This window comes from Eulemur rufifrons, chromosome 2, assembly GCF_041146395.1.
Source record: "Eulemur rufifrons isolate Redbay chromosome 2, OSU_ERuf_1, whole genome shotgun sequence".
Taxonomy (NCBI): domain Eukaryota; kingdom Metazoa; phylum Chordata; class Mammalia; order Primates; family Lemuridae; genus Eulemur; species Eulemur rufifrons.
The window spans coordinates 5,893,628-5,918,281 of NC_090984.1; the positions used below are offsets into that span (position 1 = coordinate 5,893,628).

General features: G+C 53.2%; 2 protein-coding genes across 2 annotated transcripts; both read right to left on the minus strand.

The window, feature by feature from the left end:
- Positions 1-7,562: 7,562 nt before the first annotated feature.
- Positions 7,563-8,066, minus strand: LOC138399548 (endoplasmic reticulum transmembrane helix translocase-like). Its single transcript, XM_069493991.1, has 2 exons — positions 7,974-8,066; positions 7,563-7,789 (listed from the first exon to the last, which is right to left on the minus strand). Exons 1-2 carry the CDS (start codon positions 8,037-8,039, stop codon positions 7,565-7,567), a joined length of 291 nt encoding a protein of 96 aa, XP_069350092.1. The 5' UTR covers positions 8,040-8,066; the 3' UTR covers positions 7,563-7,564.
- A 1,749-nt stretch (positions 8,067-9,815) lies between these two features.
- LOC138388470 (C3 and PZP-like alpha-2-macroglobulin domain-containing protein 8) lies at positions 9,816-14,457 on the minus strand. Its single transcript, XM_069476718.1, is given in 8 exon segments — positions 9,816-9,990; positions 10,280-10,452; positions 11,347-11,456; positions 11,548-11,653; positions 12,316-12,390; positions 13,097-13,184; positions 14,107-14,324; positions 14,419-14,457. Coding segments are annotated over 8 exon segments (984 nt in total).
- Between the last annotated feature and the right edge of the window lie 10,197 nt (positions 14,458-24,654).

Sequence of the window (24,654 nt, forward strand, 5' to 3'; positions counted from 1 at the left end):
CAATTAAAAATAAAAACACCAAAATACACTGGAAATGCAAATGGAAAAAGCTGATGAATCCACACTATCTGGTAATAGCAATTCATAGTCACTTAAGGATAACTTAACATCAATATGCTTCAAAGAAAGCAACTTAAAGCAAAGACTCATTGAGTATTGCAAAAGATAAAATGAATTTCAGCTCCTATCTATGTGAAATAGAGCATTTTTAAAGGAAAAGTACGTAAGAAGCAGGGGTTAGACAAATACTCTGACGGGGTGAAGAAGTTCATGTTGAGTCATAAAGCAATCTAAAAGTTAAAGTTCATACTTCATAAAACTAACATGAAACCCCTTTAGCTAAGACAAGATCATATCACTGAAAAAAGATAATATGATAAAAAACATCAAATTACAAACATCAGTCAATATTGTAAAAGAACATGAATCCTTCTGTATACTGTTCTTTACATTGTCCAGTCCAAATCACTGATTTTCTAAATGAACATTTCTGTTGACATTTATCACTGTACCCCAATAATTACAAGGTAACCTTCTTATTCGCTTAATATTTCTGACTTGAGTGACTGTTACCATTCTAGAAAAACACTCACTTTTTTTAAAAAAAGAACTAATTACTGTACCTGTCCAGGGCATCAACCATATTTACATCTGCCTTTTCCTTTATTAAAAATTCTGCCATGTTCACATTTTCTTGTTTCAGAGCAATCAAAAGTGGTGTGTCTTTTAGCTGTAATACAGCAAAAACAATTAGTAATGGACAAAACTAAGTATTTCTCACCTGAAGTGAACACCTTATATAAGACCCTAAGAATGTACATATAATACAGAAAGTGAGTAAAGAGTAGCCCCTTCCTTCTCAGCCCTGTGCTTTCCCATGTGCTGCTCCTTCCCTTGGAAACTCGCCGCCTCTGCCTCACCGCGTTAGCTCTGGTCATCTCCAAAGTTCACTTCAGACACTTACTGCTCCCAAGAATCTTTGCTTCTGTCACAGCATTTATCATGGTATATCGTAATGATTTTAGTGATTCTCATCTAAAAAGAGCTTCTTGTGGGCAGGGGCAGGATCTATTGTCTCTACACCCCCAGACCCTAAGATACAGTAGTGAACATTTGCAGTATTTTTATTGAGCGAATGATCTAAATATTACCTCTAGAGCAGTGTTTCCTAAACTATATTCCAAAGAATATTTGCCATACAAGAAGTAATGTTCCCCAACAGAAAGTTTGCATGATCATCTATTGGTGAGAAATATTACAAAATTGTGCACTGTATGTCCAGTATGAAAACAATCTTCTGAATTTACCTAATCCCTCTTTGACAATACATTTTTTTGTGGCAAATATTAACATTTGAGAAATTATAGATTGAGAGAGACAGGTTTGAAAGCTTTCAACAAAGGTGGAGGATTTCTCCAGGTGATGCCAACTCACTTGACTCTCTTCTACCAATGATGACAAGATCCCAGATGCCAATGTCTGCCACTCCTGCTCAAGTGGGTGATTAAGGAAATGGGCTTTGAATTAAAAGAGACAGGTTTCAAATGAACTTTGATTGCTTATTATTAAATGGTCCATGGAATTTCTCCTATTACAAGATCACAGATTTTATCTCAGCTGTTAAAAAACTCAGTATGAAATTTTATTCTCAATGATAATGGTAATCCTGGGACCCTAATGCATATCTACCTTTTTAATCCATTTTTATTCTGGTTTCCCTTTTAGTTGTTACTTAAAACTATTTTTATTTTAGGCAAAATATGAATCAGAAATGGAAATATGGTTTCTTAATAAAAGTTCTGCTACTGCCTATATGAATTATTTCTAGCATAAGTAAAGGCACTAAATTACTTGCATTTTTAAGGAATGATGCTGAGAAGAAACATATAAAGTCATCTACAATCTGTATAACCAATCCAACCATAACCATGATTAACTGAAAAAGGCTTATAGGCAGTCTAATAGGAAGACGATTATTTATGGTATATATTAAGAAAAAAGGCCGGGCGCGGTGGCTCACGCCTGTAATCCTAGCACTCTGGGAGGCCGAGGTGGGCGGATCGTTTGAGCTCAGGAGTTCGAGACCAGCCTGAGCAAGAGCGAGACCCCACCTCTACTAAAAATAGAAAGAAATTATATGGACAGCTAAAAATATATATAGAAAAAATTAGCCGGGCATGGTGGCGCATGCCTGTAGTCCCAGCTACTCGGGAGGCTGAGACAGGAGGATCGCTTGAGCTCAGGAGTTTGAGGTTGCTGTGAGCTAGGCTGACGCCACGGCACTCACTCTAGCCTGGGCAACAGGGTGAGACTCTGTCTCAAAAAAAAAAAAAAAAAAAAAAAAAAAAGAAAAAAGAGTTTTTAAAAAGCCACCTTCTGAATTCTAAGACTCAACCCTATTACTAAGGGAATAATATAAAATATAGGCTATATATTATAAATAAAGATAACCTATCAAAAAGTGGGCAAAGGACATGAATAGAAATTTTTCAAAAGAAGACACAAGAATGGCCAAGAAACATATGAAAAAATGCTCAACATGTCTAATCATCAGGGAAATGCAAATCAAAACCACAACGAGCTATCACTTAACTCCAGTGAGAATGGCCTTTATCAAAAAGTCCCAAAACAATAAATGTTGGCATGGATGCGGAGACACAAGAACACTCATACACTGCTGGTGGGACTGCAAACTAGTGCAACCTCTGTGGAAAGCAATATGGAGATACCTTAAACAGATACAAGTAGACCTACCATTTGATCCAGCAATCGCATTATTGGGCATCTACCCAAAAGAATAAAAGACATTCTATAACAAAGACATCTGCACCCGAATGTTTATAGCAGCACAATTCACAATGGCAAAGATGTGGAAACAACCCAAGTGCCCATCAATACATGAGTGGATTAATAAAATGTGGTATATGCATACCGTGGAGTACTATTCAGCTATAAGAAACAATGGTGATCTAGCACCTCTTGTATTTTCCTGGATAGAGCTGGAACCCATTCTACTAAGTGAAGTATCCCAAGAATGGAAAAATAAGCACCACGTGGACTCACCATCAGATTGGTTTCACTGATCATCACCTAAGAGCACATTTAGGAATAACATTAATCGGGTGTCAGGCAGATGTGGGTTGGGGAGGGGATGGGTGTATAGAATGAGTGCGATGGGCACCATCTAGGGGATGGACACGCTTGAGGCTCTGATTCCGGGGTGGGAGGGGGCAGAGCCGGGGGGCAAGGGCAATATGCATAACCTAAACTTTTGTACCTCCATAATATGCTGAAATAAAAATAAAAGTTTGTTCTTCCCTCTTCTTGCCCACTTCATTCCCACCTACTCACTACCAATCTGCTTTCCTCAGAGTCCTCCTACAATTGATGGCTTGGCAGGCTGACCACTCACTAACACTCTACCTGAGAATTATCATCCCCACAGCTGAAGAGCTCCTGGTCTAAACATAAAAAAACCTCTTCTTGGTGTTTTCCCTGAGTTACATAATTGTCAAATTGGCCTGCATATTTCTGGTAGCTCTCCTTCTCCCTGTCCATTGTTCCCTTTTTAGCCTTGCCACTGAGAGGTAAACCATGTTCATAGCAACTAGTTTTTTAGGAACTTCTCAACAGCAAGATTTCCATTTCTGTGAAATGCATTTCTTTTGTTTGAGTTTTACGATAGAGCCCATTTCCAGGGTAAATTTGCTTTGCCATGTTGTTTTACACTAATGAGAAAACAAACAAAAACTTGGTGGGAAAAGAATTTGAAAAAAAATTTTACTTTTAGTGTCAGCACAAATATTTACCCTAAATGCATAAAAGAAGCTGTACCCTCTAATGCTTCTTTAAAAGTATCAATATTTCAAGTAAAACCTTAGACAATTAAGGTATTTCAAAATATTTTCATACAGGGAATGCTTGAACTTCCAAAAATGGAAAATTGACCCTTACATATGTCAATGTTAAAACAAAAGCATTTCCAATAGTTTGAAAATAAATACCTTGTTTGTCGTTTCCAGAGTGGCACCATGAGCACATAGTTTTGCTGCTATTGATAAATCCCCATTATAGGCAGCATAGTGGAGAGCAGTGTTGCCGTAGTCATCCACAACATTGGGATCGGCACCATGTTCTAAGAGCAGAATGACACATTCCTGTGCCTGGCATTGTATGGCCTGTCAGTATCAGACCAAGAAATAAATTGTAAATTCTAGGAATTCAATATAAACATTTCACAGGTTTCACTTATGAGTTATATTTCAATGAGATAAATTCATTTTTATTCTATGGGTTTAAAGAAAACCCATCTCATGCTGAAATAGTTGGCAGCTATATACCTTTATCAGAGGTGTCCTGTTTTTGCCGTCACGGGGGTTAAGGTCACAGTTTCTGCCCAGCAGGAAATTTACCACCTGTTCATCTCTGCTGGCACAGGCCAAATGGAGAGCAGTCCTATGAAGGCGAGAGGACTTTTTAGGAAATTGTAGTTCACCATCTCAAAACATATTTATGTAATTGCAAACATTAAATCTCATGGTAGCCCATCTGTTTTCAAAACAAATCTTTAGTTTTCTTGTGAAGGCAGAATATGTCTTCACTCTTAGTACTCACTGCATTAATGAAAGAGCAGCCTATTGGAATAAAAAGACATTGACCTTTGGATTCATTTCAACTTGGGTTTGAATCCTCGTTTAAGCTGTCACTTACTGGCTATGATTTAGCTTTTCTGTGCCTCAGTTTCCTCACTATTAAAATGGAAATGAGAATAGTGGGGACACCTCCCAGGATGCCACTGTGATGCTTACATGAGAATCTACGCTAAGTGTTTTGAAGAGTTCCCAGCACAAATAACAGCTCAATAATTGTTAGATATTATAACGATTTCCATGACTACTACCTAATAATGATGACATTCTGATTAAGTAAAAATGATACAATACCTACCTTGTGGTAAGTTTGAAAGATGAGAGATACAACCGTATTTCAGTGATTCTAAGAAACTCATTTTTTCACATTTTAACACCTCTGACATTGGAATGCCACTTGTAATTCATGATTTATTATAACTATAATTGGCAGCATTTTAATTATCTTATTGATACATAAGATAATGGGGCATCACACAGTCCATGATGACTTACATTAAATGAACTTTGGTATATAGAACAGGTCTCTTGCAGTTCTTTTCATATGATTAGCATTTAAAGACATTTAGTTTTTACTTTCCACCGTAAACATACTATGAAAAAAGAGGGCTGAAATAACAGCAGTGCATTTTTGAAACAAAGTTAATTCTTAATTTGATTTTCAAAGAACTGTAAACCAAAGGAAATGCAGGATTCAAATGAATAGGTATGGCTTATTTTGTTCAGTACTTAGACTTATAGAACGTATGTAAATCAGATATTCCCAATGACTAATATTAGTATTGAAGACTTATACCACATTTTGCTAATGCATTCATGAATTGATGGGCATTTGGGTTGTTTCCACATCTTTGCGATTGTGAATTGTGCTGCTATAAACATTCGGGTGCAGGTGTCTTTTTTTATAGAATGACTTTTGTTCTTCTGGGTAGATGCCCAATAATGGGATTGCTGGATCGAATGGTAGGTCTACTTGAATCTGTTTAAGGTATCTCCACATTGCTTTCCACAGGGGCTGCACTAGTTTACAGTCCCAGCAGCAGTGTATGAGTGTTCCTGTCTCTCTGCATCCACACCAACATGTGTTTTGGGACTACCATGGAATATTACTCAGCTATTAGAAATAATGGTGATATGGCATCTCTTTAGTTCTCCTGGAGAGAGCTGGAACCCATTCTATTAAGTGAAGTATCCCAAGAATGGAAAAATAAGCACCACATGTACTCACCAGCAAACTGGTTTCCCTGAGTGCACATTTGGGAATAACACCAATTGGGTATCGGACAGAGGTGGGGGCTGGGGGGAAGGGATGGGTGTATACCTACTTGATGAGTGCCATGCGCACTGCCTGGGGAATGGACACGCTTGAAGTTCTGACTGGGGGGGGGGATGGGGTAGGGGGAGGGATGGGTGCACACCTACATGATGAGTGCGATGTGCACTGTCTAGGGAATGGACACGCTTGAAGCTCAGACTTGAGGGGATGGGGAGGCATGGGCAATATATATAACCTGAACTTTTGTATCCCCATAATGAGCTGAAATTAAAAAAAGAAAAAGAAAAAAAAAGGACGCCTGGGAGCAGGACCCCTCCAGGGTTTCCTCATCCCAGGTGCTCAGGAGCCTGCGGAGGGGAGAAAGCCGAGCCCCTTGGGCGACAGGAGGGCTCGGGCTCCCGCACGCCCCCGGGCCCGCGCCCAGCCCCGGGCTCACGGTTCCTATTACCTGTGCTTCGTGTCTGTCTCATTCAGCAACTCTCTGGAGCAGGAAGAGCAGGGGCAGGAAGCGATCTCCTGCACGATCTCGAGTTCACCCAAGAAGACAGCTTCGTGGAACACTGCCAGCTCTTTCCTTTGGACGACATATCCGCTGGATGCGCAGGTGGTGCAGCCTGTCTCAGGCATGGGAGGTTGGGTCGCCCTGGAAGGGGCAGGGGAAGGGGGGAAGGGGCAGGGGCAGAGCAGGGACAGGGACAGGGGCAGGGGCAGGGGCAGGGGCAGACGCAGGGGCAGGGGCAGGGGCAGGGGCAGGAGGAGGGACAAGGACAGGGACAGGGGCAGGGGCAGGGGCAGGGACAAGGGCAGGGGCAGGGGCAGGGGCAGGGGCAGGGGCAGGGGCAGGGGCAGGAGGACGGACAAGGACAGGGACAAGGGCAGGGGCAGGGGCAGGGACAAGGGCAGGGGCAGGGGCAGGGGGAGGGGCAGGGACAGGGACAGAGGAGGTGGGCCCCATCCTGCCGCTCAAGCCGAAAGCTTCCTTCGGGTGGAGCCTTCCGGTCCGCGGACACCTCAGCTCCTCCTCGCGCTTCCTCCGCCTGCGTAGCCCAAGGCTGGCAACCCGGTCTGGCCGACACCCGCAAGGAGCAAGCTCCGCACCTTCGCGCCGGTCAGACCAGTAAAGGCCAAGTCAACCGTCAGCGCCCGCGCTGCACCTCAGCAGGCGATGTCGCCGGCGTGCGCACAAAGACCCACGCGCCGCGGCTGGGGAAGTCTCTGGGGCCGTTAGCGTCGCCGGCAGGTGGCGGCTGCGGCGCGGGATGGCCCGGCTCTCCGCTGGCTGCCCCGGGGCCCCCGCGCGCTGCCCGCCGGGCCGAGACAGCAGCCGCGGAGCACGCGAGGAGGGTTCCGGGACGTCCTTCTCCGCCCTCGGCGCAGGCAGGTGCCTCTCCACGCCCGCTCTGTCGGCGGGGAGGAGCGGGCCTGGCCGGGACGCTGGGCGACCCTGAGGATGACAGCAACAAGCGGCCTGCGGGGCAGGGCAGGAGGGTTGGCCAGAGGCCCGGAGGCAGGGCTCCCACCTGGATGGAGTGCAACTGGGCCTCACCGATGGAGACGATGTCCCCGGGAACAATCTCGTCGCTGGCGATGGGCCTCCACCTGCGGCTTCGGTAGACCTGGGCGGTAAGGGGCGGCAATGTCACCGCGGAAGACGTGCCTGCGCTGTGCCCACCCCCAGACTGGGCAGGACTCTCCCCGCCACGCGCACCTGGATCACGCGGGGCTTGTTGCCCATCCTCCGGATCTCCGACATGTTCCGCATCTGCTGCTGCACCAGGGAGGCCGCAAACGCCACCAGCATGGACAGCGTGAAGACGCTGTAGTACCAGTACTCGTCCAGGCACCAGAGTCCCACACAGAACACCTGTGGGACATCAGCCTGTCTGTCCCCACCCCACCCGTCCTGTCCCCCCGAGCCTCTTCTGCCCACAGGCTCTGACGCACGAGGACAGGGACAGGTTTGGGGGGTTTGGAAGTGGCAGACAGGTTTGCCCCGGCTGTGAAAGCCCCGAGGAAGGAAACGAGAATGGCCAGAGCTGCCGCTTTACCTGAAACACGAAGAACGGGGCTGTGGCTCTCTCCTTGGAAAGCTCCGAGAAGTCGGGCACCACCATCTCGGCCCTGCAAGCGACCAGACCCCACATCCTGTTCCTGGTGCAAGGCCTCTCGGGGGTGGAGGCCGCTCGGGGTACGACAGGCCTCCCCGGACACCGAGGGGCCGTGGGTGGGTGTGGGGCACCTGGGCAAGCCTTCAGGCTCCTCCTCATCCGGGCCTCACCTGGGGCAGACGTGCTGCCCGCCCACAGCCCTCTGCTCCGCAGGAGCCCGAGGAAGCTTCTCAGTCTGCTGCTGCTGCGGGGCCGCTGCATCGTGGACCCGGCCTTGCTCACGGGGGACCCGGTGCCGCAGATGAAGGTGGGTGGCAGGAGGTGGGGGTCCTCAAGCTACTCAGGAGGAAACAGGCCCGGAGAGGGCAGGCCAGTGGCTGGGCCAGGATCTCACCCAGGTGTAGATGGTGGAGGCGGGTGGACTCGGGTGAGTGCCGTGGACAGGAGGAGCTCGGAGGTCGTGGGAAGCAAGGAGGTGAGAGAAGCCAAGGGCAGCCAGGGTATCTGTGGGTGCCCGGGGGTGTCAGAGCAAGGTGGACTGAGAGAAGGGGGTGAGTCTTGGGAGAGGCGGGTGTGGTGGGGTCACAAGGAGTGGGAACTGCAAGCGCAGGGCGAGAGGAGAGGGGATGCCGCCCCCGGTGAGGGCGGGGCCTGGGACCTGGGTGGTATGCACGGGGTCGGGCAGGGAGCCCCATGAGGTCAGGCTGGCTCATCGCAGCCTCAGGGCCAGCTCTCCAGGGCTGGAGAAGGAGGCAGAGTGGCCCCGGCCATCCAGGGTCACCACCTTCCTCCCCAGGAGCCAATCGAAGACCTCAGCCCAGACCGGGTGCTGGACCTCCAGGCTGACTGCCGGCTCCACGTCATCTTTGGGGGCACTTCCTGAGCCTTGTCTACCTGTACAGGGAGGCCCAGGCCCGGAGCCCTGAGAAGTGAGTGCCACCCCCAGAAGAGGTAATGCCCCTGCAGTCAGGAATGGCAGGAGGATGAATGCCCAGACGCTGACGGGAGAGCCTGTGGGTCGTCTGGGCCAGGGAGGGACACAAGGCCAGGCCAGTGTGGTCAGCCAAGCAGGGGCCTGGCTCTGTGCCAGGGCAGCAGGGAGCCATAGAGGGTGTGTGAGCAGGAGAGGGAGCCCTGACCCCCACGCATCCCTGCAGGCAAGAGCAGTTTGTGGACCTGTACAAGGAGTTTGAGCCAAGCCTGGTCAACAGCCCCATGTACATCATGGCCATGGCCATGCAGATGGCCACCTTTGCCATCAATTACAAAGTGAGGCCTGGTTCTCAGCCCCCTGCATGCCCCGCCTGCCCACCCAGCATCCACCACACACAGCCAGCTGTCCATCCCCGCAGGGCCCGCCCTTCATGGAGAGCCTTCCTGAGAACAAGCCCCTGGTGTGGAGCCTCGTGGTGTCACTCCTGGCTATTGTCAGCCTCGTCCTCGGCTCCTCGCCCGACTTCAACAGCCAGTTTGGCCTCGTGGACATCCCTGTGGAGATGAGTGGCCCTTAGGCCACTGGGGCTCAGCTTGGGCCTAGCTGTGGGTCGCTGGCTCACTGGCCCTCCTGGGATGGGTCTGTCCCCGGGTCAAGCCCTCAGGAAGATTCAGGCTCGGGGCTCCCGTACCCCACGGGGCTGTTCCCCAGTGTGTGTTGGGGGAGGGCTGCCTGGTGGAGGGAAACCGGATCCCCCCAGAAACTCCAAGGCTGACCCCTCCCTTTGAGTGGCTCCCGCTGCCTGTCTGGGGCCAGGGCAGGTGGGAGGTTGGGGGTAGGCCCAGCTCTCACCTGTGCTCCCACCCTCCTTCCTGCTGGGGGTCCGAGTCCACCACCTCAAGGCCAGCTCCGCTCAGCTTCACATCCCGCTGCGGGTGCCCCAAGTCCAGAGGGCCTGGGTCATCGTGGTGGGTGTAGGCCGCAGAGGCCGGCGGCAGCGGCTGCTCTGGAAGGAAGGGGACTCTGTCTGGGAGGGCGCTGTGGGGGAGGGGATCGGGACTGCAGGCAGCCCAGCGGCACCCAGGAAGGGGAGGAGATATGTGGGCCAGAGCAGCAAACATGGGAGGTGAGAGGCGTCACAAGGCGGGGGTAGGGATCAGTGGGAGAGGGGCGGGAGACCAGGGCAGGGACTGGGGGAGTGGGGGGCCCTGGGGGAGGGGAGGGACAAACAGGCAGAAAGGAACCAGGAGCCCAGGTCGCGAGGAGATGAGACTGAGGACGGGGAGGTGATGGAGAGAAGGGATGGATGCACGGGGGGGGGGGGGGGGGGGGCGCTGGCTCCAGGTGCCCAGCACTGCGGCAGGCGCTGGCGTAGACCACACCATCTGAGCAGCACACCAGGGCCCCATGGGTGCAGCTGCATCGCGGGACCACCGCCCCCTCCTTAGGGGCCACCTTGGGGCCAGGCTCCCCGGGGAGTCCAGCCTGGGGGACAGGGCAGGGTCGGTGGGGCACGGGAACCCCCCCATCCGTACTTTGCATGCACCCCATAGGGCCTGGGGGGCGGGGAGAAGTCCATGGGGCTGGTGACTAAGCCCCCCATAAGGTGGGAGCGGGTGCGACAGTTAACGGAAGGTCCTGAGCCCTGATCCAGTGGAATTTCACAGATATTGCCTAGTACTTACGAACTTAGGAAAACAAATTTTTAAAAAACTTTTTTTTTTTTTTGTTTTTTGAGACAAAGTCTCGCTTTGTTGCCCAGGCTAGAGCGAGTGCCATGGCGTCAGCCTAGCTCACAGCAACCTCAAACTCCTGGGCTTAAGGGATCCTACTGCCTCAGCCTCCCCAGTAGCTGGGACTACAGGCATGCGCCACCATGCCCAGCTAATTTTTTCTATATATATTTTAGTTGGCCAGATAATTTCTTTCTATTTTTAGTAGAGACGGTCTCGCTCTTGCTCAGGCTGGTCTCGAACTCCTGACCTTGAGCGATCCACCCGCCTCGGCCTCCCAGAGTGCTAGGATTACAGGCGTGAGCCACCGCACCCGGCCGTTAAAAAACTTTTAAAATAACCCAAACTCATTCCAAGAAATGTGGAAATTTTTAAGAACGGCTCTGAGGGACCCTCCCTCCCGCACCCTGCAGCCCCGCCCACGCTCGGCCCCGCCCCCACACTGACCATCTCCCCCACACACCCCTCCCCCACACAGCCCCGCCCCTCGCCCCTCTCCCCAGCAGCCTGTCCCTTTCCATGCAGAGGACGTGCGGGACCACCAGGGGTCTGTGCCCTCCTGACCTCACTGTACCGGCTCCTCCTCTGCCCAGACCCCAGGGACGCCTCGGCAGGTGCGGTGGCAGTTTTGGGGTGTCCCCCACACTCACCGGGCTGGGGCTGCGGTGCGCTCCACCTCGTTGCAGGCGGGCCGGGCGCACAGCTCCCTGGTGAGCAGGCTGCCTGTGCTGATGTAGAAGCGCGTGGCCTCGAAGGCTGGGGGGCGAGGGATGACGGGTGGATGACCAACCCGGGCAAGGGGTGACAGGGCGAGGGCCGGGCCAGAGCGCGGGGGGCGCGGACCTACCGGGCTCGTAGTAGTCGTTCACGGACACGGGCAGCGCCGACGTCCTGCCCACCACATACTCGCGGAGTGCCCCGAACCTCACGCACGTCAGGCACCGGCTGGGGATCTGCGGGGACAGCGGACACGCTCGGCTGGGGCCACCGTGGGTCCCTCTGCTACCCAGGAGGCTGACACACAGAAACCCGATCTCACTTTTCAATTCTTGGGGTCCTCAGTTGGCCCTGCCCGGTGTCAACGCCCGCTGCGCACACGGGCACTTCCTCACTGTGCGCGTGGCATGGGGCACATTCACAGTACTGCGCAGCCCTCGCCTCTATCTAGTTCCAGAACAATGTGTTTCCCGGAAAAGGACGCCGTCCCCATCAGCAGTCACTCCCCGTTCCCCTCCCCACCAGCCCCTGGCAGCCACGAATCTGCTTCCTGTGTCTCCAGATTGGCCTGTTCCAGGCACTTCTGCTGATGGACTCATACACCGTGTGGCCCTTTGTGTCTCACTCAGCATCCTGGTTTCGAGGTTCATCCGCATTGTAGCATGATCAGTGCTTTGTTCCTTGTTACGGCTGCGTAATATTCCACCACATTCTTCTCCCCGTTTTTTCCACCAAGAGCCGTACGTCTGGGGCATAGAGCCATCAGCTCTGCCTGGACTTTATCCTCCCTGTGTCTTTTTCAACGTACAAGATTGTGGGGAGCTGCACCAGTGACCGCTGTTCCCTCACCAGTGTGGGCACCAGGGAAGCCTCCTCCACCAACCCTGACCGGCTGTACCTCATCAAAGTAGAAGAGTACTCTGCGTCCAGCCACCTCGTACCTCCTCATCCCGATGTGCTTGTCAAAGAGCAACTGGAGAGGAAGCCAGAGTCAGGGTCCGCTCAGCCCCTCTGCTCCTCCCGGATCTCCTGGTCCACACTGGTCAGTGCGAGGCAGACCAAGCCCAGAAGGAAGCTGAGGCTCTGAGAAGTTCAGGAACTTGCCTGTGATCATCTAGCAAGTCCCCATGGGCCAGGGTCTATGTGCACCTGGCTGGGACCAGGGGGTGATGATCAGTGCTCCCCAGGCCCTGTCGGCCCCCCAGCACCTGGGAGAGGGTGCTCAAAGGCTGGGTATCCCTGCCCAGAGAATCTGCCTCCCTCCCTACAGCCTCCCCCAGTCCAGCCCCAGGACCAAGTCTGGCTTCTCTGTGGCCCATGAGGCACCCGGCTGAGCCCTGCCAACTGCTCTGGCCTCACTGCACCAGGTAACCTCCCTTCCCAGCCTGAGACTTCTCTTTGGTTTTTGATACAACAGCTTATTCCCACTCCAGGGCCTCTGAATTGGCCCTTCCCCTCCTCTGCTGTTCCATTCAGCCTCCCCATCACCTCCCCCACCCCACCAGCTCCTAGGTAGGCCCATCTTCATGCAGAAAGGCAAAACAAACAAATACAAACAAGAACAAAAAATCCACGATATTTTACAAAGGGCTGAGCTGCCAGCCAGCCTGACCCGGGGTGCCCACTGTCCACAGACCCCGCCAGACCCCTGCCCTCCTCTGCTATCGGCACCACCTTACCTGCTCCAGACTCTCGGTGTCCACCTGGAAGCCCGACAGCAGGGGCACCTCAAGGACAGCCATGTTGGAGGACCCTGCATGCAGCCACCTTCCAATGACAGGGGAGACAGAGAGGCCCTAGAACTCCAGCCCCAAGGTTGAATGCATGGTTCCCCTCTCTGCCCTCTGGAGTCCACCCAGCTGATGTCCTGGGGACGCCTAACCTGGGTTTGGCCGGTGGCCATTGGCACAAACATTTTTGGCTTGGTCAGTTCAATCAGCCCATTTTATGGCCAGAACACTGAGGCAAGAAGGAAAGGGCTTTGCCGAGGGTTCTAGGCCTGACCCAGGTCTGTTGATGGGGGGCCGTGGCCCTGTAGGGCAGCTTCAGAACAGGTCCTCGACCACTGCCCCCCTGGCAGGAGACCCTGGGCAAGTCACTTCCTAGCTCCAGGTCTCAGTTTCTCCTTCTGTAACATAGTGGGAGTGGCTGACTGGGCTTTCTGTGGGACCTGCTACATGCCAGGCCCTTCCTGCAGGGCGCTGGGGACAGGGAAGGGAGGCTGACATTCAGAGTGGAGCCTGCAGGCTGTGGGCTGGGCAGGTACCTGGGCTGCTCTGATGGGCTGTGGGTATCACAGGTATCATGGCAACCACTGACCCACCCACCTCTGGGCCGCCAGATCATCACTATGGTGATGAGCATCCTTGTTGCCATGGCAACGAGCATCCTCTTTGTGGATGAGGGGCCCTCTGGCTGGGTACCAGGCTCACTGCCGGAAACCAAGGGGCCTGGAGCTGGTGCATTGAGCGGGGCCCAGCACGCTGGCCACACACAGCTGTCCCACCCAGCCCTCCTGCCCCAACCATCACTGGCGTCTGCTGTGTCCATTGGAAAGCATTTGCTTTTCTTTCATTCATTTCAGAAACCATCACTGAGCTCCTGCCTGGAAGCTCCCCCTGGTCCCGGGAGGCCATCCACCACCTACAGCACTGTTCCGGGTGCCAGCCAGCAGGACAGTCGGCCTCACCTAGTGCACACCTCCAGCGTCACCTTGTATTCCTGGTGATGCTGGTCTGCAGCTGGGTCATCATCGTCAGCTGGGTGCCGGTCCCCTCGGGGGCCCTTGGCAGTGACGGAGGCGGGTGCAGCAGGTGGGTGCTCTTGGACTTCAGGCTCCTGGAGGTTGACAAGCAGCTGGAAAGCCGGCTTGGCCACTGGGTCAGGCACATTGTAGGTGATGTCAATCTGGAGGGTATTAGAGGACTGAGGCTTAGGGGTCCCAGCCCCGCCCCACAGGTATGGGGTAGGGGAGGAGGGAGGTGGGGACAACGAGAATTACGATGGCAACGACATCAATGACAGTTCTAGGGACGACCATTATTCCTTTTAGCCTTGAAACCACAGACGCAGGTGGAGGTGCCATGGTCAGCCCAGCGGTGCAGGTGCAGGAGCAGAGCTGCGCTCAAACCTCATCCTAGTGCGGGGCTCTCTCTCCCACGCACTGCGCGGTCTGGGCTCCCATCGTAGAGACGGGGAGGCGGAGGCTGGCAATTCGCGCTCGGACTGGCAGGCAGAGCCCACGAGTCCTACCTGCGCCAGCCCAGCTGGGGGCTAAATCCCAGAACGTGGTGGGTGGTGCTTGGGCTGAAGGGCGAGAGCTGGGGGAGTCCAGGTGGGGCGTCCCTGTCCAGGCCACAGAGGGGGAATAACCTTGACCCGTTGCTTAGGGTCTGCGTAGGCTCAGAGACCACTGGACTGAAGGTCAAATGGATTTTCCTGGGGGGATCCTGAGCCCCACACCTGATGGGCTCCCTGGCCACCTGCCTGGGGCCTGGCGGGCTGCATACGAGGGGGCTGAAAGCCTGCCTTGCGGTCTGGCCCGATGCTGAGCTCAGAGCCCTCTGGGGCTCCCTGGGGCTCCAGATGCCGCTGTGTGTGGCAGGGGGGCCAGGGGAGGACAAGACCCAGAGTGCCCCACGGTCCCCAAAGACTCACCTGCATCAGGCAGCAGCCGTCCCCCCTGGCACTCACAAACAGCCCCGTGGGGAGGCTGGGAATCTGGAGAGAGAAGTCACCGTGAGGCCCTGTCAACCCCACTGCCGACACACACGCACCCCAGCCCACGCCGTGTTGCGGGGACACGCACCGCCGCCATCTGCAGAACCTTCTGGTTGGTCCCGTGCAGCTTGAAGGTCTCCTGGTAGTCCAGGTTGGTGGAGGCCAGGGAGACAGTGAGGTTGATGTGTCCGGTATAGGACAAGATGGCATACTCAGCCAAGGCCTGAAGAGCCACACACGTATCCTGGGGACAGAGGGGGGAGGCTGCCATCAGCCCCGAGAGCAAGGTGGCCAGAGGTCCCCTGGCCCCTGTCCACCAGTGGGGCTGGAATGGAGACCGAACCTGGCAGACACCCACAGAGCTGGGGGTCCTGAGACAGCCAGGTGGGCGTGTCCACAGAGGTAGGGGCTAGGTTCCTGCAGAGGGTCCAGCTGCACCGTCCTTTGTCCCTTGTCCCCCATCCCTGCCCTCTCTTGGGGTCCGTGCCTCCAGGGTCTGCAGGTGGGAAGGGGCCCGACTGCCTGGCAAGCTCAGGGCCCTGGACTGTAGCAACCCCACCCTGCCCCGCCCTCTGGCCCCGCCCAGCTCGCCTGAGTGGAGGAGAAGCCCCCGAGTGCGCTCCGCTGCTGGGACAGCCACTTCACCACGGGCAGGGCGGCGGCCACGTCGCCCAGGAGGGTGTAGGTCAGAAGGGCGTAGGCCGTCATTTCCACCTCGGCTGAGACCACTGCAACAGAAGAGGCCAGCGGGTGCCCTTTCGATGCTGGGACCCGGACCCAGTTCCATGGAGACAGCGGCCAAGGCAGGCACCGGGGAGCCGGTGGCCAGTACCTGACTTAGAGACCCCATCGCTGTAGCTCAGAAATGCATCCTTGTCCATGTCCCAGGAACTTGTTGGGCTCCAGTGGGTGACCCCATCTGCAAGGACAGGATTGGTCGGGGTCACAACCCCACCCAGGCCTCCGCCTGGCATCCCATGGTGGGTGTCCGTGCATGTGGTCTCAGGAGGAGAAAAACTGGGGTGCTGGACCTCAGTGGAAAGAGAGTGCCGGGGGGAAGACAGCTGGGACAGGAAGGGCCTGAGAGCTCCATCTCAGATCTGCAAACATGTGGCAGCCCCAGCCCTTCCCATGCCTCTGGCAGACATCACTATTCAATGGTCTCCTTCCTGTGCCCCTGGCAGACATCACCAGTCAATGGCTTCCTTCTTGTGTCCTTGGCAGACATCACCAATCAATGGCCTCCTTCCTGGCTGGGTCCTGAGGTGACCCCAGATGTTCCCACTCAGTGCCCAACAGTGACTCCCCACTTGCAGGGCTCCAAGGATTCTGAGCTCCCATGGGCTGTGAAGCCCTCAACCCCAGAGAGAAACCAGCCCTCCTTCCTACATCCCACCCCCACCCTTGATCCTGAACATTTAGTCAGGAATAGACACTGTCACTCATCCAATTGGGTGGTTTTAGAATTTTGCATTATTACTATTTTTTTTTTTTTCAGACAGGGTCTTGGTTTCTTGCCCAGGCTGGAGTACACTGGTGTGATCACAGCTCACTGCAGCCTTGAACTCCTGGGCTCAAGGAATCCTCTTGCCTTAGCCTCCTAAGTAGCTAGGACTTAGGAGCCGGATGCCACCATACCTGGCTAACTGTTTTATTTTAGAGATGGGGTCTTTCTGTGTTGTCCAGGCTGGTTTTAAACTCCTGGGCTCAAGCCGTCCTCCAGTCTCTGCCTCCCAAAGTACTGGGATTACAGGCATGTGCAACAGTGCCTGGACTTTAATTTTTTTTTTTTTTTACTAGGGTCCACAGGGGGCTGCCCCACGTGGTGGCTTCAGGTGTTGGCGGGAGGGTGTCACCTACCGTGCATGATGGCCAGGCTGCGGAGCTTGTGTAGCGCCTCGGGGGCTGCCGGGCTGCGGAGAAGGGTCAGCACGTAGGCAGTGAGGGCACAGCTGTAGGGGTCCGTGGCCAAGGGCATGCTGGACTCCAGAAAGCGCCTCGCCTTGGCGATGGCGCCTCTCTCCTCCTGCAGGGAGGGGTGCAAAGGGGAACCCTGGGAGGCTGCCCTGTCCTCATCCAACCCATCCAACACACAGGCTTCCCTGGGGAGAGCCCTGGATGGCTCCTTGTCTCTCGCTTTGCAACCATCTGTGGCTCCCACTTCCTGCAGACTCAGCTTTCAAACCCCATCTCCATTCTTTTAAGTTCAAGCCCCAGATGAGGTCTGGCCAGAGTGCTTGTGTGTACAGCAAATGAGCACAGAGACATCCTGGGGGAAGTGGGCAGAGCCCTGGCCACCCTGTCCCACCATGCCCCATGGCCAGGTCTTTGTTAAGACATCTGGCTTCCACCACCACCCTGCCCAGGCCCTCCTCATCCCTCCAGGCCTCGTCACCTCCTTGGAGAAGCCCACCGACCCTGCACACACCCTGGGAATGTGAGCTGCTGGAAGACAGGGACTGAGTCCATGTTCTGGCAATGGGCTCGGTTCAGAGAAGTTGCCTGATAGTGTTGATTAAATGGAAGAAATGAGTGAGCAGGAGGATGAGTGAATTTAAGAAACGAGCAAAGGTGTTCTGGCAGCCCCAGCTTTGGTAAACGTGATCGCAGAAAGAATGCCTTCCAAAACTTTAGATCCTTAGACCAGGACAAAGCATGGCAACTGTCCCCAAGGTGCGCCATTGTGATGTGCCACCTGGGGCATGTGCCAGGGATGAACGGGGCAGATTAACCAGACCCCAGGCCTGGCCCACACAAGCCCATCGCCTGGGGGCGGGGGTGCTGGATGCCATCCCAGAGGCAAGGGGCTACTCCAGGCCATGGGACCAGGAAGGGTCTCAAGGATGCTGCTGAGGCCACACCACGCTGGGAAGGACCCGGACACTCGGTGCAGGTGTAGCAGGTTGAATGGTGCCTGCCTCCCTCCTCCACGACAAGGTATGTTCCCCGGAACCTATAAATGTGATCTTATTTAGAAAAGGGGTCTTTGCAGATGTAATTAAGTTAAGAATCTTGAGATGAGGCCAGGCGTGGTGGCTCATGCCTGTGATCCCACCACCTTGGGAAGCCGAGGTGGGAGGATCACTTGAGGCCAGGAGTTCAAGACCAGCCTGGGCAACATAGCAAGACCCTGTCTCTAAAAAAAAAAAAAAAAGAATTTAAAAATCAGCCAGGCGTGGTGGTGCACGCCTGGAGTCCCAGCCACGTGGGAGGCTGAGGCAGGAGGATCACTTCAGCCCCGGAGTTGGAGGTTACAGTGAGCTATGACTGTGCCACTGCACTCTTGCCTGGGCAAGAGAGCGAGACCCTGTCTCAAGGGTGTCACCCAGGCTGGAGTGCAGTGGTGTCATCAGAGCTCACTGCAACCTCGAACTTTGGGGCTCAAGTGATCCTCCTGCCTCAGCCTCCCGAGTAGCTGGGACTACAAGTGTGCACCACCACACCCGGCTAATTTTTCTATCTTTTATAGTGATGGGGTCTTGCTCTTGCTCAGGCTGGTCTCACACTCCTGGCCTCAAGGGATCCTCCTGCCTCAGCCTTCACGATCGCTAGGATTATAGGCGTGAGCCACTGTGCCTGGCTCCTTTTTTGTGTAATGTGGGTTTAATGATGTCCCTGTAGTATAATAAAAAATATATATTTGGCCTTTGTCCACAGTTCCTGGCACAGGGTTCCTAAAACCCTTGGCACAGACATTCATAGGGTTGAAACAAGGGTCTTAAGACAGCACTTTGGAAGGTTGGTTGAACCAAAGGGACCGTCTAGGATCCTTCAATATTTTAAAGGGCCCCAGACAAGTCTGCTATATTTACTCCAGTTTGTAGACATTTTAAAAACTGGAAGGCGGAGATTACAATGTGTAACCACACCTGGAATCATCGTGGGCAATAATCAGATTAATCAAGATAAAGAATGACAAAAGGGCCAAGGTCCCTTGGCTCAGCCCCCTGCTGTGAACTCAAAGCTTTCTGCTCACAAGCGGGAAATAAAGTCAAGGTGTGCAGAACAGTTTCCGGGATTCCTCGATGCAGGAGCCTTTAGATTAGCCCTGATGTGGGCTTTCAGTTAGACTGGGAGGATACCGCATGTGGGGCTGGGTGCTGTGGTCTGCAGGTGTGTCCACCCCCCACATTGCTATGCTGGAAACCCCAACCCCAAAGGTGATGGTGTCAGGAGGTGGAGCCTTTGGGAGGTGATTAGATCACGAGGGTGGGGCCCTCCTGAATGGAATTAGTGCCCTTACAAGAGGCCCCAGAGAGCTCCCTCGTTCCCTCCACCACGTGAGGACACAGACAGAAGGCGGCCAGGCAGGAAGCACGCCTCACCAGACACCAAATCTGCCAGCACCTTGAACTTGGGACTCCCGGCCTCCAGAACTGTGAGACATCACCTTCTCTTGTTATTAATAATAAGCCACCCAGTCTATGGTATTTCGTTATAGCTGACTGAACAGACTAAGGCGATGGGTTTGGGGTGGAGGCTTGGATGAAAATTGCAGAAGTTGTGCCTCCTCTCCCCTGATCTACTATGGTAAAACCAGAACCTGCTGCTGAAGTCCTCGCCGAGGCTACAGGGGGGAATGTGAGGGTCGGTGGTATTAAGGTGAAAGTTTAGACCAAAACCGTATCCCTGAACCACCTGAGGTGAAGAGGTGCATCTCTTTTACCCGAACGTAGGATGGGGGTGCAGATTGTGTCTGACGGGGCTTGTGTCCCCTACCTGGCGACGTCACACGGAGGCACAGAAATCTGCCCTCAAGCACCATTAATCAGAGATGTGCGATGAGGACCAGGAAGACCCCGGAGCCCACGCAGAGTTGGGTGGAAGCTGGAGAGCTGAGTGGAAGAATCTCCGGCCACAGCCCACGCCTGTGAGCACCTCCCAGCAGCAACTGCTGGAACTTGGGACCGGAAAACGCCCGCTTGTGCGCCAATTCCTGTCTTGCTATCAGACAGTCATCGAAACCACCCTTGTGACGAAGGACGTGAAATCATCTTGACAGCGGACACTCGTCATGTCTTGGAGGTCCCGAGACCCAGGAGCTGCCCCTCACCAGAACGTGAGACAACACAGGCCTTCCAAGTGTCCCCCTGCATAGGAAACGAAGGCTTCAGTTGCAAACGGGTTTATTTTAAGTACCAAACAAGGTCGTGTACAGAGTGCTCAAGTGTCCTGAGTTTCACCAACACGTCCCTGCAAGTCCCCGCTGGACGAGAGGCACAGCAGGCTCTCTGCTCGTCTGCCGGAAGGACGGTCTTCATGGGGTTGGCGAACACGGCATGAGTGTGGCCTCCCGGGGCATGTGGCGCGTTGTCCTCAGGCGAGGGTGTGCCCTCAACTGCTCCCTGGGACTCCTCACGGGCGCTGTCCTCGCTGAAGTACCACTGGCTGGGGGTCGCCGGGCCCTGGGCCTCTTCCCAGACTCCCTGGTTTCTCAAGGCGGCCTCTTTGCTCGCCTCGGCGGAGCGTTCCCGCAGCTGGGCCAGGCTCCTGGGCAGCGAGAGGAGGAGCGGAGGCCTCTCACTCACAGCTGAGCGCCAGGTCACACAGCCCCTTCGTGGCGAGCGAGGGCTGCGGCGTGGGGGGGGGGATCTCCACGTCCCCCGTGTGCTCGGTGGCAGAGCGTGGGGGAGAGGATTGGTCTGAGAAGACTCCGTCAGGGACACTGCCAGGACGGAACCAGGCAGGCGTGAAAGAAGACTCACTGGGCCAGAAATACTCAGAGCGCATCAGCACGGTGCTGGCGCTGTGGTCTGAACGCTTGTCCCCTCCAAACTCATGCTGAGACGCAATCCCCACAGTGGCAGCACTGAGAGGTGGGGCCTTTAAGAGGTGACTGGGTCATGAGGGCTCTGCCATTCGTGAATTAAAGGATTAGTTAATTATCCATTATCACGGGAGTGGGACTGGTGGCTTTATGAGAGACCTGAGCTGGCATCCTCAGCCCCCTCACCACGTGATGTCCTGCGTCACCACCAACAGACTCTGCAGAGTCCCCACCAGCAAGAAGGCCCTCACCAGATGGGACCCTTCGACCTTGAACTTCTCAGTCTCCGGAACCGTAAGAAATAAATTCCTTGTCTTTATCAATCACCCAGTTTCAGTTATCGTTAGAAGCAACAGAAAACCAAGACAGCTGGGCACGTCTGTCTCAGGAGCAGGCGGGACAGCGGTGAACAGGATGAAGTCCCTGCTTATGCCACTTACGTGGCAATGGAGCAGTGTGTGTGACACCTGCGTGTTTAACCCCTCAAACCCGTGACCCCTGCCATCTGTAAGCCTTTGGTGTGCCCTGATTCACCCTGCAGCCACCCACAGAAGACGTGCCACAGCAGGTGACAGCTGTTTCTCATGAGTCCTTTCCAAATATTTTAGGCATCTCAGGAGACAGACTGAGCATCGTAAGGAAGAGAAAACAAGATTCTTTTCTAGAAGAGGTGCAAAAGCCCATAGGTAGAAATCTCCTGGGGGAGGTGAAAAGAGGGGGTCCTGAGGGGTTTCGGGGCGCTGTCACCGGCTGTGTCAGATCTAGGGCTGGTCCCACAAGGGTACGTGCTCCGTGACAGCCATCGAGCAGTCCCTTAGGATCTGTGTCTTTTCTGCGTGTGTTTATACTTCAATAAAGAGTTCAGAAGCATCCTCCCAAACCCTAGCCCTGGAAGACACGCAGAACACGAACAGGGCTGATCCGAGGGCGCCTGTTCTGTGCCGGTTATTGCGGGGGCGAAGGTGCGTGAGGGGCGAGGCCCTTTCTCTCTGGGCTGCCTGAGAACTTCTCGGATCTTCCAGAGCCGGTGTCAGTTCTCCCGCCATCCCCTCCCCTGCCTCGCCCGACCTTCGCGCTGTGACTCTGGGGCCCACCCTGCAACGTCTCTGACCCCCAAGGCACCAGCACCCCCGCGCCCCCAGAACCGACTCCAGAGCGGGGAGAAAGGGGACATAAGACGCGGCAGGTGCTCCTGGACTGAGACTTTCTCCACAACCCGGACGACAGCGACACCTGCTGGCTGTTCCCGCAGCGCGCTCGGTCCGGGGAAAGAGCGGCTGGCCCAGGGAGCTGAGCCCCAGGGGGAGTTTGGAGCCACTCCAGACAGTGCGGCCCCCAGCGGCCCACGTCCTGCCCGGACGCAGTGCCACCTTGTTCTGAAAATATTTTCTGAGAGACCTTTGGAGCTCAAGGTCCTTTTTCACGGCCACGTCCTTGAGTTCGCCCAGCAAGTCCAGCACCTGCACGTTTGTTTCTGAATTGCCAATGCCAAGTTCTCTCAGGAGCTTCTGAGTGGTCTTCAATTCAGACTGCAGGGCGTCTGGGGTGGGGGAAAGCGGTCGTGAGTGATGGATTGCAAGGTGCCCAAAGCAACAGACGCACGAGTTGAGTAGCCGACTAGATTTTTCTCACTCCAATGTAATGCTCTGCTAGAGCTCACAGGCAAGAAGGGTAAGCAAAGCAAGACACTCATGCATTGATGCCTTCTCTTTGTCCCTTGGCCACAGATCATGGTGGCCGGAGATAGTGGGACAGGCATGTCCACCAGGTGCTCATTCAAACAGACTGGGATCCTCAACAGAAACCAATGCAAGATGCAGGAAAGGCTCTGCTGTGTCAGCCTCACTCGGGGTCTCCCAGCCAGGCCCGGAGCAACTTTATTTTTTTTTTTTATTTCATCTTATTGTTATGGGGGATACAGAATTGCAGGTTACATACGTTGCTCCTGTACCGCCTTTCCCCCCAAGTCAGAGCTCCAGGCGTGTCTGTTCCCCAGATAGTGCGCATTGCACCCATCATGTAGGTATATATCCCTCCCTTCCCCACCCCCCCTTCCCGAGTCAGCACCTTCAAGAGTTACCATTCCCCAAACGGTGCGCAATGCACTCATTGTGTAGGCATACACCCATCCCCTCCCCCCCCCACCTCAGTCTGATATCCGATTGGTGTCGTTCCCAGGTGTGTATTTAGGTGATGATCAGGGAAACCAATTTTCTGGTGAGTACATGTGATGCTTGTTTTTCCATTCTTGGGATACTTCACTTAATATAATGGGTTCCAACTCTCTCCAGGAGAACCATAGAGATGTCGTATCTTCATCATTCCTTATAGCTGAGTAATATTCCATGGTATACATATACCACAGCTTACTAATCCAATCATGTATTGATGGGCACTTGGGTTGTTTCCACATCTTTGCTACTGTGAATTGTGCTGCTACAAACATTCGGGTACATGTGTCTTTGTTACAGAATGACCTTTTTTCCTTTGGGTATATGCCCAGTAATGGGATTGCTGGGTCAAATGGCAGGTCCACTTGAATCTGTTTAAGATACCTCCATAATGCTTTCCACAGGGGTTGCACTAGTTTGCATCCCACCAGCAGTATATTAGTGTTCCTGTCTCTCCACACACACGCCAACATGTGTTGTTTTGGGTTTTTTTGATAAAGGCCATTCTCATTGGGGTTAAGTGATATCTCATTGTGGTTTTGATTTGCATTTCTCTGATGATTAGGGATGTTGAGCATTTTTTCATATGTTTGTTAGCCATTCTTATATCTTCTTTCAAGAAGTTTCTATTCATGTCATTTGCCCACTTTTTGAGAGGGTTGTTTGATTTTTTCTTGCTGATTTTCCTGAGTTCTAAATAGATTCTTGTTATCAGTCCTTTATCTGATGTGTAGTATGAAAAAAGTTTTTCCCATTCTGTAGGTGGTCTGTTTATTCTCGTGACTATTTCTTTGGCCGTGCAGAAGCTTTTTAATTTAATCATGTCCCATTCATTTATTTTTGTTGCTGCTGTGATGGCCTTAGGGGTCTTCTTCATAATTGCTTTGCCTAGGCCAATGTCTGTAAGAGTCTTTCCTACATTTTCTTCTAGAATTCTGATTGTATCACACCTAAGGTTTAAGTCTGTTATCCACCGTGATTTGATTTTTGTGAGAGGTGAAAGCTGTGGGTCCTGTTTCAGTCTTCTACAAGTGGCTAACCAATTCTCCCAGCACCATTTATTGAATAGTGATTTTTGTCCCCAGAGTATATTCTTTCCCGCTTTGTCAAAAATTAGGTGACTATATGAGGATGGTTCTATATTTGGATTTTCTGTTGTGTTTCACTGGTCTGTGTCCCTGAACTTGTGCCAAAACCAGGCTGTTTTAAGAACCACGGCCTTGTAGTATAGTTTGAGGTCTGGCAAATTAACACCTCCCATTTTGTTCTTGTTGCTTAAAATTGCTTTTGCTATACGGGGTCTTCTTTGATTCCATACAAAGTGTATAATTATTTTCTCTACATCTGTAAAGAATGATGTTGGTAATTTAACAGGGATTGCATTGAATCTGTAGATCACTTTGGGTAGTATAGACATTTTAACAATGTTGATTCTTCTAATCCACGAGCATGGTATAGTTTTTCATATATTTGCAAGTTCTGCTATTTCTTTTCTCAGTGTTTCATAGTTTTCCTTATACAGGTCCTTTACCTCTTTAGTTAGGTATATACCTAGATATTTTATTTTCTTTGTTGCTAT

What these genes read in the sequence shown, in the direction of transcription:
- LOC138399548 (XM_069493991.1), bottom strand. Translation starts at nt 8,039, where the DNA reads ATGGTGGTGCCCGACTTCTCGGAGCTTTCCAAGGAGAGAGCCACAGCC. An exon ending in CCCCGTTCTTCGTGTTTCAG is followed by an intron (nt 7,790 to 7,973) that starts GTAAAGCGGCAG and finishes GATGTCCCACAG; the next exon opens with GTGTTCTGTGTGGGACTCTG.